Below are 16890 nucleotides of genomic sequence, written 5' to 3' on the forward strand. Positions count from 1 at the left end.
GCCTGTGACTCTTACCTGAAGTATTTCCCTTGATGTGCCATGTGTGGCGGGCCAGAAGTGCCAGAGAGTTAATAGCTCCTGGGGTGTCCCTTAATCAATGAAAAATGAAAGTTGGAGGATAACTACCCAAACTTCTTTACTTGGGTAGTATAATAATGTGGTATGTTCTTCACTGTCTCCCAGAGATGCCTACTAGAATCGAGTCTCAGCTTCCCCTAGTGATAACCTGCTTGATAATGCACACTTTATTGACTTCCTTTCTGTCATTTTCTCACTTCCTAACATTCCTAATATTTCATCCTGGGATCACCTCCCAAATAAACTACTTGAACTCAAATCCATGTTTCAGGACTGTTTCTGGCACATCCAACCTAAGACAAGTCATATTATCTGCCAAGAAAATTCTCAGAATAACTTCTCCATGTTATTTTATTCCTTTCTATACTGGTGAGTTTTTGGACACCAGAGGATCTATTCTTCCCTGGTGTCGAGGGCCATTTGTTTCATGGCCTTTGCCAATAATTTCATAAATAGCTTAAGTTGCTAGCATCCTGACACTATAACTCTGGTTTAGGATAAGAGCTGATTATGGAACACAGACTCAGATGACTAAGACTCTTCCTCTGGACATGTACGAGGATCACATCTATCCAAGTACGTGAGTTGATTTTTAAAAAATATATAGAATATCTAACCACAGAAACATATATAAACAGTAGATACTCAAAAAGTCACTATTATTAATAGTTATGTGCTAGTCACTTTCTATATATTCTGATTTTCACAATATCCCTGCAAGGATCTATCACATCCATCTTCTCAGGTGAGGATACTGGGACACGGATTTACTTACCCAAGGGGTTAAGCTAAGATCTGAAGCCAGGTGTGTTATGAAAGTTCTCACTTTTTTCCTTCAACTTTATTAATTTAACATCCACTTTACCCAAAATCTTGGGAACATTTCAATTTGAAATATTCTGGCTTAGTGTCCCCCCAAATATTTGTGGACCTTTTGTAGCATGGGCACTGACCTTTTAGTTTAGAAGATATGTATATATACCCACACATGTATATACACACAGTATATTGTGTATGTATAAACATATGTATATAAGTGTATATTTAAAAATACACCACGAGATGGTTTACAACAACTTCATCAAACTCCTCTTAATCAATCCTTTGCATGTTCATAGATTTCAAGTGACTGGGCAACACTGTGTGTGAAAAGATCACCAGCTTTGTTTCAGGCTCAGGCACAATTTGCTTAACCTCTTCCTTTAGGTCTGTTTCCTGTCTTTAAATCTGGAGATAATAAAACCTACCTCATAAAATTGGTGTTTGTACTAAATAATAACGTATCTAATGTCCTTATTAATGTATCCACCATGCCTAACGGTGTCTTGCACATGACATGCACACCAATGATAACTGTAAAGGAAGGAAGAACTATGAGTACAGTGTGGTACAGGATTTGAAACACCTTCCACGCAGGAAATTTGACACTGGTTCATGATTCAAAACGACTCTGCCTGGTCAATTTTTTTCTACCTTGTTGAGATATTATTGATATATAATATATGTAAGTTTAGGGTAAACAATGTGATGATTTGATATATGTATATATTACAAAGTGATTACTACAATAAGGTTAGTTAACACCTCCATCCCCTCACATAATTACCATTTTTTTGTGTGGTGATAACATTTGAGATTTACTCTCTTAAACCCTTTCAGGTATATAATATAGTACTATTAATTATAGTCATCAGGCTGTACATTAAATCCCCAGAACTTATTCATCTTATAGCTGGGAGTTTGTACCCTTTGACCAACATTTCCCCATTTTCCCCAACCCTCAGCCTCTGGCAACCACCATTCTACTCTCTATTTCTATGAGTTTGGCTTTTTTATTCCACATAAAAGTGAGAACATACAGTATTTGCCTTTCTCTGTCTGACTTATTTCACTTAGCATAAAGCCCTCACAGTCCATCAATGTTGTCACAAAAGGCAGGATTTCCTTCTTTTTCATGGCTGAATAATATTCCATTGTATATGTGTATATATATCGCATCTTCTTTATCCATTCATCCATCAGTGTACTCATATGTTGTTTCCATGTCTTGGCTATTGTGAATAATGCTGCAATGAACATGAGGGTGCAGGTATCTTTTCAAGATAGTGATTTCGTTTCCTTCAGATATATACCCAGAAGTGGGATTTCTAGATCATGTGGTAGTTCTGTTCTTTAAAAAAATATTTGAGGAAACTTCCTACTGTTTTCTATCATGGCTGAACTAATTTACCTTCCCGTTAACATTGCATAATGGTTCCTTTTTACCCACATCCTTACCAAAACTTGTTACCTTTTTTCCTTTTGATTATAGCCATCCTAACAGGAATGAGGTGATATCTCATGATTTTGATTTGCATTTCCCTGATGATTAGTGATCTTGAGCATCTTTTCATGTACCTGTTGCCCATCTGCATATCTCTTTTTGAAAAATGTCTATTCAAGTCCATTACCTATTTTTTAATGAGATTGTTTGTTTGTTTTTGCTATTGAGTTGTATGACTTCCTTATATATTTTGGGTATTACCCCTTATCAGATAGATGGTTTAAAAATATTTTGTCCTGTCCCATTGGTTGCCTTTTCATTTTGCTGATTGTTTCTTTTGCTATTGTACCTACTCAAAACATATAATATAATATAATAAAATATATATTCTTCCATATATATTATATTAATACACATAGATTAGGTGGTCATTCTATTTCTGCTGAATAACTGGAAGCAGGAATTGCTGTGGAAATTGAGCAGAGTGTCAAAGAGCCCAGCTAGGATAGAGCTCGCTGCCCACGCTGCATCCTACGACTGGACTTGAAAGGAGAAGAAAAGAGAAATGTGGGCAAAGGGAAGGGGAGGGTTCTCCCCTGCTCCACCGTCTCGTCGTGGAATCCAGCCCAACCACAAGGGGTCTCTGAGGGTCAGTTCCTAGCGACTGAGGCGCCTGGAGAACCTTTGCACCCATCCCTGCGGAAACCGGACTGTGCAGCCTTCCTGATCCCCCAGTCCAAAACGAGGACATGAGCAGTCCCAGCCAATTGGAGATGAGCAGAGAGACACTTGTAGTCCACGTGTGGACAGATGAGAAGGCGGGGCGGTCTGGCGCTCAGTTTTCTTCTGCAGCTTAGTTTTTCCTGTTGTTTCCTTGGCTTCCTAGAAACCGCCTGCTGAGTAGGCGCAGATATTAAATGTCTTTGAAGGCTTCCTTTTGGCTACAAATGGTCTTGCAAAGTGGGCTAACCCTACACTCTTTCCTTAATCTGCAAAGATGTGGGGTGAAGGGAACAGACAACAGTGTAAACAGTACAAATGGAGTCCTAATTCTGCCCGGAGATAGTCATAGGTAGACTATAAAAAAGACATTCCTGGTAGACAGCAGAGCAAAGGCACAGGTGCAGAGGTGCGATAGAACACGCACAAGAAGAGGGATCCTAGAGCGGTCAGTAGTTGGCAGAGAGTCCAAGACTTATTCCCCTTGCTAAGAAATTTGAGTTTTGACTTTATCCAAAGGATAAAAGGAAGCCACAGGGGAATTTTAAGATGGGGAGTGACATGTTTAGATCCAAAAGTATACCAGGAAACAGACACTTGGGATTTTCAACAGATTTATTAGCCACAAAATTTATTACCAGATGGTCACTCATGAACATGTGTGCTCAGACTGAACTGAAGATATGAAGCAAGCAAATATTTGTACCTGTTCAGTTCTGTTTAGAATCCCTTTTCCTCTTCCGCTAAAAAATTCTACTCTAAGGAGGTTAGATCTTCAATGTGCCCATGGCTCTCTGCAGTGAGACTGAACCTTCTTATGGACATACTGTGATCAGTCATGAACATCTAGTTTCCCTTAAAATCTTTCAGGGTTCGACCCTCTAAATTTTAAGATCGTTGTTCTCAATCATGAGTGTGCATGAAAATAAATGATTTAGAACTTTGAAACACTGCTATAAGTATTTGTTGCTCAACCAGCATTGTGGAACATGCTGGTGTCTTATATCTTATATCTTATAATCTTAGAAATTAGAGCTTGGGACCATGCAAGACTATGCAGTGAAAAGGAAGGCCATTATAAAATAATGATAAGAAAAGATCAATATTCAATACTGTACTCAGAAGGGTTCTGGGAAGATGGCAACATAACTTTGATTTCCTCTTTTTAATTTTGTGTGTGAAAAAATTCAACTAAGAAAATACAGTTCAACAAGAATATACAATCCTGTCACACAAAAGAGAGCAAAAGTTCTTTCTAAATTTGGGATTTGTGTGAGTCTGTTGAAAGTAAGGTGGAAGGCAACTGACCTACCTTGGAGGAAAGCTCTCATGAAACCATACTGGGAGGCCCTCACTTCAGAGCCTCCAGTAATTGGCCCCTGTTGAAAGAACTCTGCCTCATGTCTCCAGGAGTCTTACCTTGCTTGAGAGTGTGGGCTGGCCAGCTCACCTGTGCCATTCCTCTTAACCTTCTTAGGAAGAGGCCCATCTACTGTTCAGTGAGAAGGAGGCAGGACACTATGAGAACCTAATTAGCAAAGAACAGTGATTTGTCAAACCATAATTCATAACCAATGAGCAGACAAAGAGAAGCAAGTCATGTGGGAAAAATATCAGAGCTTGAAAAAAAGGGAACAAATCTGAGAAATCACACCAAATGGCCTGGTAAGAAACTGGGTAGAAATGAGAGAACTTAAAAAAAAAAAAACTGAATTCATAGCATCAGTGAGAGCTGAGAAAATCCTGTTGTCTTAAAACCAAGAATAGGCTGCTACAGAAGAAAAGCAATGTGCAAATGAAAATGAATTACTGGAAATAGAAATAACAATAAAATAGAGTGTGCACATTTTACGGGAGACAGTTGGTTGGTTATGAACCAATAGAGGGAGGAAGTAGGAGTATTTTCTTGAATCCCTAAACCCCCAAGGTATAAAGAAACAAACAGAGTAGCCATTGTCTTTCTGCACAACAATCTTGGAGAACGTCAAAAATTGGTCATGCATAGTTCTTTGTTTTTCAGCAAATATATAGACTTGCATAAGAAAAGATAAGAGACACGGAAGGCAAATACAGACATTCCAGAAGGAAGGAAAGGAAAGGAAAGGATGGAGCAGATGGAGTAAAAATCAACATTCAAGGAAATAGCTAGGAGAAAATTTCCAAAAGCCAAAGACTCAAGTCTTAAGATGCAATATGCTCACTCATTCATAAAAGATCTATCCCTAGATAATTTCAGATGAAATTTCTGAGCTCCAAGAAAAAAGAAACCATCTAGCATGCATCTAGAGATCTATGCCTGCAAAGTAATGCTAAATCATACTGGCTAGCAAGTAAACTCCACAGGAGCATTTGTCTGTTTTGTTCACTGATACATTTTAATCACTTAGAAGAGTGCCTATTCTTGGTAAGCACTCAAAAAACATTCGTGGATGAATTAGCTGACGTTAAGAAATCAATCTCTACCTGAGGTCATGAAAATATTCTTTTATATTACTTTGGAAGTTTAATTGTTTTGCCTTTTAGAGTTATATATACAATCCATAAAGAGTTAATACTTGTGAGAGGTATGAGATTAGGTTTCAAATTTCATTTTTTTTCCATATGGATATTCAGCTGTTCCAGTACCATTTATTAAAAATATCCCCCTCTCCTCATTGCTGCATAGTGCTACCTTTGTCATGTGACAACATATGTCATATATGAGTGGGTGTGCTTCTGGGCTTTTATTTCTATTCATGGGCCCAACTGCCTAGCCTGCACCAATATCATACTTTCATAATTACTAGAGCTTTATACTAAGTCTTGATATTTGATATAACAATTCATCACACTTTAGTCTTAGTCTTCAAGAGTGTTGTGGCTATTTTCAGCAATTTACATTTTCAGATAAATTTTTAGTTAAGCTTATCAAGCTCTACAAAATGACTTGTTAGGATATTATTGGGATTGCATTTAATCTGTAGAAAAATTTGGGGAGGTAATTAAGCTCTTTATATTATTGAGTTTTCCAATAAAAGAACATAATTTTTTCTTCCATTTATTTCGGTCTTCTTCAGTTTCTTTTAAGGATGCCTTCTGGTTTTCTATGTAGAAGGTCCTCTATATCCTTTGTTAGATTTAATCTTAGATATGTGATTTTTCTATGCTATTATAAATTCTGTTTAAAACAAATCATGTCTATTTTATAAAGAAATGCCGTGGAATTTTGTACATTGACCTTTTACTCAACAAATCTGTATATACTTACTTATTAATTCTAATTATTTATCAATAGATTCTTTTATATTTTTCTACATATACAATCACTAATCCACAAATAATGATTATATATTTATTTTTTCTAACTCTTATACCATATGTTTCTTTTTCTCACCTTATTACAGGTTATTAATACAAGGAATCATTTCTATTTTCAGGTAAAACTATGCTCTCTTTTCATGCAGGGTATTTGTGGCTTTGTATATATGCATCCATTAGTACTTCCTGGCAAAAACAATGGCATTACTCATCTGCAAATGGAATTTGGATACCCTTGGAAACAAGAGAACATTTTCTTACAGGAAAGATTTCCTTGTAGAAGAAGCACCTAAAATGGAATCTAAAAATCGTTAGTATGTAGAGGAGGGAAACAAAGAGATTGACTATTCCAGAGAAAGCTAGAGTTTGAGCAAATGCTTAAAGTGGGTGTGAGGAAAGAGAACTTTCATTTGAGGAACTGAAAGAATGCCAGTGTAGGACCATACTGAGTTACAGTTGGGGTGTCATGAGACAGAGCTGGGGTATTATTATCAGCAAGTTCATATCATTCAGGGCCTCCTAAGCCAAGAATTTGAGTATATCCTTGGCCAGAGTTCTCCATTATTGGTTGGACCCTTTAACACTGTTTATGTTGAATTATTGTTTTCCTTCTTTCTTGTGAAAAATATTGAAACAAAAATATAAGGATATGATATTATTTAAAAGTCATACCATAATCCACCTTATTCAATTCAGTGAGATACTATTCTTGTATCTATTATTGTATCTTGTATCTATTACTGACACTATTACTGTCAGAAGTGAAAAAAATGATTGAAAAGTTCCTGGTAAAAATCTATGTTCAAAAATTGTACCAGCTTGGCGCTTGATGTTGCTACCAAAAGTTTAAGGGGACCTGCGCATTAAACATGCTTCAATTGAAATAGTAGAATTGTGAGTTATGAGTGAACATCCACAAGAGGACCAATAATTTCTGCATTAAGAGGGAATGAAAAAGGACTCTAAATCTTCCCTTTTAAATATGAACTTCAGTGTCCATCCCCCCTATAAAAATAGGAGGATAAGGTCTGCTCAGAAGTAGGAAAAATAATTAACTTCATAATGTTAAATTCTTTAAGTGAAACAAAGGGAAAAGATTAAAGTCATTCCACCAAGATTAGGGGTCAGGAAAGATTTTCCTAAGGAAAGATGTTTAAACAGACAGCTGATGGTAAGAATTAATAGGTACAGGGAATAGGGTGAGTATTCTTATCATGGAGAAAAACATATGTGAAACCTGAAGGGTGAGAGAAAGTATGGCACGTTGAAGCAGTGAGATAATTTAGGAGCCTCGGGGCATGCAAAAAAGGGAGGTAGGATGGTTGTAAATGGGGATGGAGAGGTGCACTGAGATGCCTCATGGAGGCTTATGAGCTGGGTTAGGGAGTGTGAACTTCAACCTTTCATTCTAAAGTCGATGGGAAAATGCTACGGACTGATTTGTGTTTGGAAGATCACACTGGCCACAGTGTGGAGTTGGTAGGAAAGATCTTCATGAGGCTGACCAGTGAACAAGTTATTCTGATGATCTAGTCAAGAGATTATCTTGGTTTGGACTGGAGTAAAGGCAAAGGAGATGGAGAAAAATAATCTGGTTCACGAGATATCCAGGAGTAAAATAAAGGCGACTTGTAACTGATTGGATGTGGTTGGAGAGGGAGGTGAGAGAAAGAGGGAGAAGGTTTGGGTGACAGAGTCATTTGTGTGACAAGGAACAGAAACATAGATTGGGGGCATGGAATGGGGATCAACAAGAATGAGTTTAGTTGGATGCATTGAGTTTGAGCCTGAGGGACACCTAAATGGTGATGTCCTATAGACATTATCATGTATGGAGTTCAGGATTGATCTGGCCTGTTTGGGTGATGGAAGCTATGGGAGCAGGTAAGATTGCTCATAGTTGCTGTATAGAGGGGGAAGGATAGAGGGTCTACCTGGGTCATAGCCTTGAAGAACTCCACCAGAAATGTGAGAAGTAAAGGACAGGGAGCCTCTCTACCATTTCCATTCTGTTGACATTTACTTGTGTTCAATCTCTTCTAGCTCCAAAATACAAATTTTTAAAAACTCTCCTTAGAGCTATCAATTATTCATGTATTGCCCATTTAACTCCTTCTCTTCACATACAAACTTCTTAAACGAGTTTTCTGCATCCACTTTCTCCATTTCTTCCCAACCCACTCACTCCTCACTCTGCTGCATTCAAGATTCTGTTCCCACCAAACCATCTCAACAGGTTACCCAAGTTAACCATCGACCTTTTATTTTCAGTCCTTCTAACTGCTTGATCTCTCAGCAGCCTTTGGCATTACTGTCCACTCTTCCTTCCCAACATATTTTTTTCCTCTGGCTGTTGTAACATAATCTCAACTGGATTTCCTCCTACTTCTTTGCTTCGTCCAGTTGTTCTGAGTAATAATAATGAACACAAACATTATCTGGAGAATTACTAGTGTCTCATTTTATTTTTCACATTAAACTGAGGCTAAGGATCATTATACCATTAGTAAGTGGTTGAGCTCAGATTTGAACACGTCTTTCCTGACAGAACCCTACATTTAAACAACCACTCTACACGGTTTCATTTCTGGGAGCACATGAGAGCTCTGATTAGCTCCTCGAGGAAGAAAGCGTTGGCTTGTGAGGGAGAAAATACTAAGGGGCAGCGTAGTGCAGCGGAAGGAGCTCAGATACTAGGTCAGCTAGGTCCTTGGCTCTTGAGGCATCATCCTCGGAGCCATTGCCCAAGCTGCCACAAGGCTGCAACTCCCCGACGTGACCACAAGGGGGAAGCATCAAAAAGCGAGAGGTGGTTCCGAGCACAGCTCTGGGTCCCCTTGGATACTGCGTTCCGAGCGTAGGAGCGAGTAGTCGTGTCTGTGTGCTTACTAGTGAGTGTCCACGCTTCCATTCCCGTAGCTCCTCTCTGCCAGCGCCGGTCATCGGTCTTCTCTTCGCCACCCCACGGCACCCCCATCCTGCCCCCTCTTCCCTCTAGTCTCCAGAGCTAGTCTTAGAATAGTAACAGAGCGCTGCCCCTCTGGGCAGGAGTCAGTGTTCAGTATTCCTTGGGCGCCTGAGCGGAGCTGAGCTCCCAGGGAGTCCGGAGTGGTTCACTCTTCATCATCCCTCAGCCTCCCTAGGGCCCCCAGAGAAGCTATGTATGGGCTGTGGCCTGGGGCGGAGGCATTCTTGGTGAGTGTGCCAGGCTCAATTCAGGGAGAGGAGGGACAGGGAGGAGAGCCTTGCCCAGGCCCTGGGAAGTCCGCGCAGACCTGGGCAGGGAGGGCGCTTTGCCGGAGGAAGCCCAGGCCGCTCAATTGCTTGGAAATGTCGTTGGCCAGCGCGGGCGCTTCGCGATGGCAGCGCCTGGATCCCAGACCTTGTTCAGTGACCTACCCAGAGAGGAATTTCTTCAAACCACTATGAGGCCGGTTCCAAACTATGTCTATCCCTTGTGCCAGGAAGGACTCCCCAGTTCCAGCCTCCCACCCTTCACTGAAAAAACAAGGCAAGGGGAATTAATTTACCCAGGGGAAAAAAACTTGTGTGTGGTGGTGGTGGTGATTGGTCAGGGAGAGGGAGACTGAGAAGCTGGGCTGGAAAGTCAAGTTGGAGCCACACTGTGAGGGGCTTTGAACGCAGACTATGGAGTTCTAGCTTTATCTTGAACACTATGGGAGTCACCTGTCGCTTGCTAAACAGGAGCCTGACATGTCCAGTTTTGCTGTTTAGATGGCAGCAGTGTGGAAGGTGGATTGAAATATCTGGGTTTGGCGGCGAGGAGGTGAGTTAGGAAGCTCTTTTCATAATCAGAGCAGGGTGGATGGTATAATGAGGTTGGGAGGAAGGGAGAGTGTTTTAAATGAGAGGAAAGGCTATGATATATTCATTGGGAAAATAGTCACACGTGGAGGTGAAAGAGCAGAGAAATCAAGGTGGGACTAACTGCCCTGACTTGGATGACGTGGCTGACCGGGTGGTACCATTCAGACGGGTCCTGTTTTGGACAAGATGAGTGTGAGGCCCATAGGCTGTCCAAGTAGAAATACGAAGAGGCGGCAGGTTATATGGGTCTGGATCTCAGGACAGAGGCTTGAACAGGGTGGTCTGTGTGGAGCAAGGAAGTTGAGCCTGGGGTGTTATGGGGCCACCAGGGAGAAGAGTGGAGGAAGAAGGAGGTGCTGTGGACACTGGGTAGCACCGGCAGCAGCACGACTGATTTTCTTTCCATGTCTCAGCTGCATCTGATTTCTATGTCACACCCCAGCCAAGCACAATCTGGGACTGGCTCTCATGTGGGCCTTGAGAGATCCTGATGAAAGAGTCTTTTCTTTGGGGGAGGCTGGAAATGATAGTCTTTCTTCACCTCCATCCCTTCACCTCCTGGAACACCAGAATAGCTTTGCCCAAATTTCTCTTTGATTAAAAAAAAACAACTTGGGGAGAAGGGACTTACTGTTCTTTGACTAGATTTCTGGACCCCTCCCCTGGAAATTCTGATTCTCTGAGCTGGAGTGGGACTTTGTGTTTTCAATAACTGCTTCAGATGATTCTATCAGGGAAGTTTGAGAAATGCTACTCAGGCCTAAACATAAACCTGTCCCTTGAAATCCGGTCTCAGACTGAAGCCCTGCTTCCTGCCCTGAATCAGGTTAGAGTGGATCTTAACAGCAACCACAGACTGTGCCTCAGACTCTGGACCCAAACCAACCCTAACCCCGACGTGCAGCAAAAGAGCTGGGATCAGTGTGGAAGGTTCTGTGCAAGCCTGTCAGTTCTGTTGTGAAAGTGGCCAAGAGCAGTCTCTGGTCAGCACCATCAGCTCTGGAAATGAAGGGCTGTTCCACATGTTTTCTGAGTGGGCTTCACACACTGAGATTAATGGGACCTCCAGGGAAGTTTGTATATGGAGAGTTAGAGCAAAAAGAGGCTGGAGTTCAGAATTACTAGAAGTACTTAGTCTTTCTCTTTGCTGCTGTCACTATTCCAGCATCCTTTCCATATAAGTCCTTTCTTTCTCTGAGCCATGACTGAATGATGTTTCTCCTCTTCCTTTTCATAGTCTCTGGACTTGGGATGCAGAAGCCTCAGCTCTTGGTTCCTGTCATGGCCATTCCAAATGGAACTCTGATCCACCCAGCATACTTCCTGCTGGTGGGCATCCCTGGCCTGGGGCCTAATATACACTTTTGGCTGGCTTTCCCCCTGTGTTTTATGTATGCCTTGGCCACCCTGGGCAACCTGGCCATTGTCCTCATCATCCGTGTGGAAAGGCGGCTGCATGAGCCCATGTACCTCTTCCTGGCCATGCTTTCCACCATTGACCTAGTCCTCTCCTCAGTCACCATGCCCAAGATGGCCAGCCTCTTCCTGACTGGCATCCAGGAGATTGAGTTCAACGTTTGCCTGTCCCAGATGTTCCTTATCCATGCTCTGTCAGCCATGGAGTCAGCTGTCTTGCTGGCCATGGCTTTTGACCGCTTTGTGGCCATCTGCCACCCACTGCGGCATGCTTCTGTGCTCACAGGGCCTACTGTTGCCAAGATCGGACTAGCTGCCTTGACCAGGGGATTTGTATTCTTTTTCCCACTGCCCTTCATCCTGAAGCGATTGTCATACTGCCAAACACATACTGTCACACACTCCTTCTGTCTGCACCAAGACATTATGAAGCTATCGTGTACTGACACCACAGTCAATGTAGTATATGGACTTTTCGTAATCCTTTCAGTCATGGGTGTCGACTCTCTCTTCATTGGCTTCTCCTACGTCCTCATCCTGAGGGCCGTGTTGGAGCTGTCCTCTCGGGGGGCATCACTCAAGGCTTTCAATACTTGCATCTCCCATCTCTGTGCTGTGCTGGTCTTCTATGTGCCCCTCATCGGGCTCTCAGTGGTGCACAGGCTGGGTGGTCCTACCTCCTTGCTCCATGTGATTATGGCTAATATCTATCTATTGCTACCACCTGTGGTTAACCCTCTTGTCTACGGAGCCAAGACCAAGGAGATCCGTTCATGGGTCCTCAATATGTTCTTACAAGATGGCAGATGAGGAGGATAACCTCCCCAGTGTCCTCAATCTCTATCAAAGATGGCAGGATTAGAGTCCTATTGAATGTCTTGGTGATTAGAACATCCAACTCACTGGGTTGTCTGCTCCCAGTTATCTAAATAGACCTTGGATTTCTGTCTTCAGGAACGTGTCAGTATGGAAGAATTTATTACCCAGTTTGGATAGGCCATCCTGGAGAATGATCACCCTAGTCTTTCTGCTATGGTGGCCTTGCCTTGTTCCTCTCTCCCAACTGAAAAATACATGTAGTTTTGGCATGAGAAGGCTCTAAATGCCACACTTCACGATTCATTCCAGTCTTGATGTATGATTTTAATTATTTTGCTCCCATGTATCCATGTAGGTGAATCTGTGTTGGCTATAAAGCTTCTTTCTTGGGCCCCAAAAGTGGTTACAGAGTCATTTCTAGGGTTTAATGAAGGTATTTGGATGATAGAAATTGGAGGAAGGGGAGGGGGGTGGTAGCCGGAGAGGAGACAGCTCAGATAAAGTGTTTATATTTCTGTCTGCATGAGAGTGTATTTGTGTGGAATCTGCTAATGTGTTTATATAGTTCTACTGGAGACTGTTTTTCCATAAGGTACTATTTATTCTGGTTGTGGCTGTGTGTATATAGGTATGTTTATCTGGCTATATGTAATTTTTAGTGTACGTGTAGGTGCATAGAATATATGCCAGTTGTGTTTTGATGAGTGTGGTAGCTGTGTCCTGGCATGTATGTATTTCATGAATAATGTCTCTGATTGTGTATTTATTGTGTTTATGTGATCTCTGTTACTTGGTATGTGATATGCATCTACTTGAGAATGATGGACAATATCTTTCTGTGTATCTGGTAACAATGTTGCTTCTATTTTTTCTTCATGTTTGTAATATGTAAATGTAGAATGTAATATGTAGAATGTAATATATAATATGTAGAATGCAATGTGTATAATGTAAAATATTTCATATTTGTAACAATGTAGAATATGTAATATGCATGAGTGTGTGGAATGTGTAGTGTTGGGATGTCTGTACCTTTTGCCGTGTGTGGTGTTTATGTTTGGGCATATGTCTGTTATGCATAGTATTTGTGATGTGAAATCATTTGGTGTGTTATATATGTCTTTAGTCATGTGTAGGTGGACTGTAATGTCTGAAGGGTGTGTGTGTACGTGTGTGTATGTGTATGCAGGCATTGTTTGTGATGCAGGCATTTTAGGGCATGTGTCTGGGGCATATATTTTAGGACACATTTCCTTTGTGTAGCAGGTGTGATTATGTGGCATAAGAGTGAGTAGTTTCTGAGCACTGATTGATGAATGGTGTCTGTGTGTATCAGGGGTGGAGGCAGGAGATTGAAGAGGTCCTGATTGTAAGCAGCAGATGTAGTTTCCAAATTTGAGAGGCATGACTCCAAGAGGCTGAGTTTCTTGGCCTGGGCTCAGCCTGGGATTATGGTTCAGTCTCTGGGAGTGATAGATAAGCACAGGGCTTCTTTTCTTCTTCTCAAAGGCCAGACCATACCTTCTTCATCCTGACCACAAGGTTTCAGGTGCTTCTGTCAGTTCTTCCCATCTTTCTTTCCACCCTCCCTGAGGTATTGACTGCCCTAATACCTGGCCTTCTGCCTCAATAGCAGGTCACAGTATCTTCCCATCTCCCTTCCCTTTCTTGCTGGTCTACCAAACATGTTTAAACATTGTCCTTGATTGTAGGGAGTTTCTTTTAAACCCTTTGGGGAATCAGTGAATGAGGATGGGGAATGCAGGGGGAGACCAATATGAGACACTGTACAGGCTCAGGCATCCTTTAGGAGCCTCTCACTCTAGGTACACTCACTCAGGTTCCAGCTCTTGGAATGTGTGGGGTCAAAAATGTTCACATTGAAGAATGATAGGTAGAAAACAGTGTCGATTCATTTGAGGCAGAAGAAAGAATACTACTGTAGGACTTATAAGGTTGAAACCCTGGAAATATAAACTGGTATACCATATAACCTCTCTGGATCTCATTTCCTCTTCTGTATAATAGAAAGTACAATAGCAGTGATCTTGTAAAGCTTAAGTGCTGTGAATGTCCTTTGTAAACTACAAAGTGTTGCAGACATGCAAGAAATGATCCTATTCATGGGTGTCTTCATGTACAACTTTAGGAAACACCATTCGCATCATGGTCTATCTGAATGGTGCTCCCAGAATTGTGCAGCATATCACCAATTTGGCCATGTATGGTTGTCTTGACTTATTGTTAGTAATTAAAACAACTGTTTCTCTCTTAATAAATTGTTTTTACAAAGCTTCAGAGAAGTTGCAGTTCATTTCCCTGTGCTGGTATCTGATTTACAAATGAAAAGCATTCTTTCCAGGAAGTTTCTTTAGACATGGTTGATATCTATATGAGGAAAAGAGACGTTGTGTGGTTGGAATTAGATGCAATATAGGTTAAGATCACTAGCTTTGATATTTGATCACGTTACTTAGCCTAGTGAACCTCAGTAAATTTGGAAAGTGTAAGCACTGCAAAACAGATATTATGTAGCTCCTGTTGGGTGGTTGTGGGGATTAAATAGCATAATAAATTTGAAAACACATGGAAAATAGAAAGTGACCAATAAATGCTGGTGGCAATAGTTTTAAGTAATGAAACTGATAAAATGAGATGATATGTTTCTTCCATTATAGGGGATAATATACAAAGTACAGCAGTCTTCACCTTTCGTAACCACCTTCTGTGCCAAGGCCAGAAGCTAGTCCATTGTCCAGATTGCAGTGTCACTGTTTTTAGACTAACTTGTGGCCTTCTTTCTCAGGAGATCTGGGGATATCTCTGAGTCCTCCAGAATCTCTTTACTTGGATAACTGGTAGTGACTGGGGTAATTGCTTGTTGGAAAACTTGGCTAATTGCCAGACTAGATTAAGGGCTTTCTCTGAGCTCCCACAGTCTCTGTGCTTCCCTCTATCATAAAACCTAAAGCTCTACATTGCTACTGGATGTTTATCCCTATGTCATAGAACTTAAATAGTTTTATGATAACTCTCTGTTTATCCTCCACTGCAGAACTTAAATATCCGTATGATAGTTGTCTGTCTCCCTTGAGGACAAGGACTAGGTTTTGTTTATCTCCAGGGCCTGGCATATAAAGTGCTCAATGGCTGTTTGGCTGGGGCCTCTCAGAAGGAGGGAGAGGCTGCGTGGGTTCTGGTTTACTTTAGATAAACAAATTCACTCTTATTCCCTGCTCACCTCACACTTGCCATCCATTCTCATCTGTTGTTCCTTTCTCTATAAACTATAGTCCTTAGTTTGACCTGTGTTATTTTATGAAGTCCACAGAGTACTTTCCCCATCTATTAATGATCAATTATGAACTAAAGACAACGTTAGAGTGTAGGTAATGTTTGGTTACTTATTCCTTACTATTGAGGCAAGATCGTTCTGTATTCTCTGCTCAATGCCCCGTGAGTCTTAAGGTTTGCCAGTCTGGCTGGTGGGAACAGTCGCTATCCTTGGCCGCATGTGAGCACTGACCAATGTTGCCTTGAATCTTTAGGTACTTGCTCACATGCATGTACTGGTTACTACCCAGCTGAATTCCTGAGGAGGACCCTATACTCCTCTGGAGCCCTCTCTGTGTAGACCTCTCATATCCAGTGCTCTGCCTTCAAACTCTAGCTAGCTTGGTCTTTCTGCACTCTCAGCTCCATATCTTCAACCTAAGATGTCCACTGGACTCTGCCTGCATTCTCCTTTCCTGTACTGCAGCATGAAAACTCTCTCAAGGCAGTAAGCTGGGGGAACCACAGGGGTCACCTCATTTGTTTCCCATGTCTCAGGGCTCACTGTCCTTCATTGTCTGATATCCAGTGTCTTGAAAACCATTGCTTTAGTTATATTGTCCATTTTAGGTTCCATCAGGTGGATATTACTTCCTGTTACACCATCTTGGGCAGAAGTAGAAGTCTCTGGGGCATATTTTAAAAAGTCTTCACATAGTCTAAGTCTATGAGAGGTTGAGGGAGGCAGCAGAGATGCTCAAGGAGGATGGCAGCTAGTGTCAGGCTGCATGCTTGCAGGCACCTGGAGCTCTTTGATTGTTAATTTTGATGTGGTCTGAGCTGGAATGGCCTGATTTGACATTGTCTATTTCTTATAGCTTAAATCAGCATGCCCTGTGTTGTGAATTTAAAACTTACATTGTGAAACTGACCAAAATAAAAAATAAAGAGAAACCAACTAAATGCACTTGGATTTATTTATAGGTATATATATATTTTTACTTATTTAAATATGTAAGATATTTATTTTCACATTAAAATTGTTCTCTAACTCTCTAAAATGTTCTCTCACTATTTTTATCATTAAAGGAGAAACCAGATGGCAGTGGTCTTATATGGCTGGAGTTGGGATTAGGGGAGGGTTAGGGAAACTGCATACTCCTTCCTCAGCCAGGAGTTCAGAAACCCATGGCCAG

General features: G+C 41.3%; 1 protein-coding gene across 1 annotated transcript; it reads left to right on the top strand.

Annotated features, from left to right (window-relative positions):
- The first annotated feature begins 6530 nt into the window (after window positions 1–6530).
- OR51D1 (olfactory receptor family 51 subfamily D member 1) lies at window positions 6531–14719 on the top strand. Its single transcript, XM_070273316.1, has one exon. The coding sequence runs from the start codon at window positions 11396–11398 to the stop codon at window positions 12410–12412; it is 1017 nt and encodes a 338-aa protein (XP_070129417.1). The 5' UTR covers window positions 6531–11395; the 3' UTR covers window positions 12413–14719.
- Window positions 14720–16890: the final 2171 nt, after the last annotated feature.

Source organism: Equus caballus, chromosome 7 (assembly GCF_041296265.1).
Source record: "Equus caballus isolate H_3958 breed thoroughbred chromosome 7, TB-T2T, whole genome shotgun sequence".
Classification (NCBI taxonomy): domain Eukaryota; kingdom Metazoa; phylum Chordata; class Mammalia; order Perissodactyla; family Equidae; genus Equus; species Equus caballus.

Coding starts and splice junctions, on each gene's coding strand:
- OR51D1 (XM_070273316.1), top strand. CDS start 11,396: ATGATGTTTCTCCTCTTCCTTTTCATAGTCTCTGGACTTGGGATGCAG.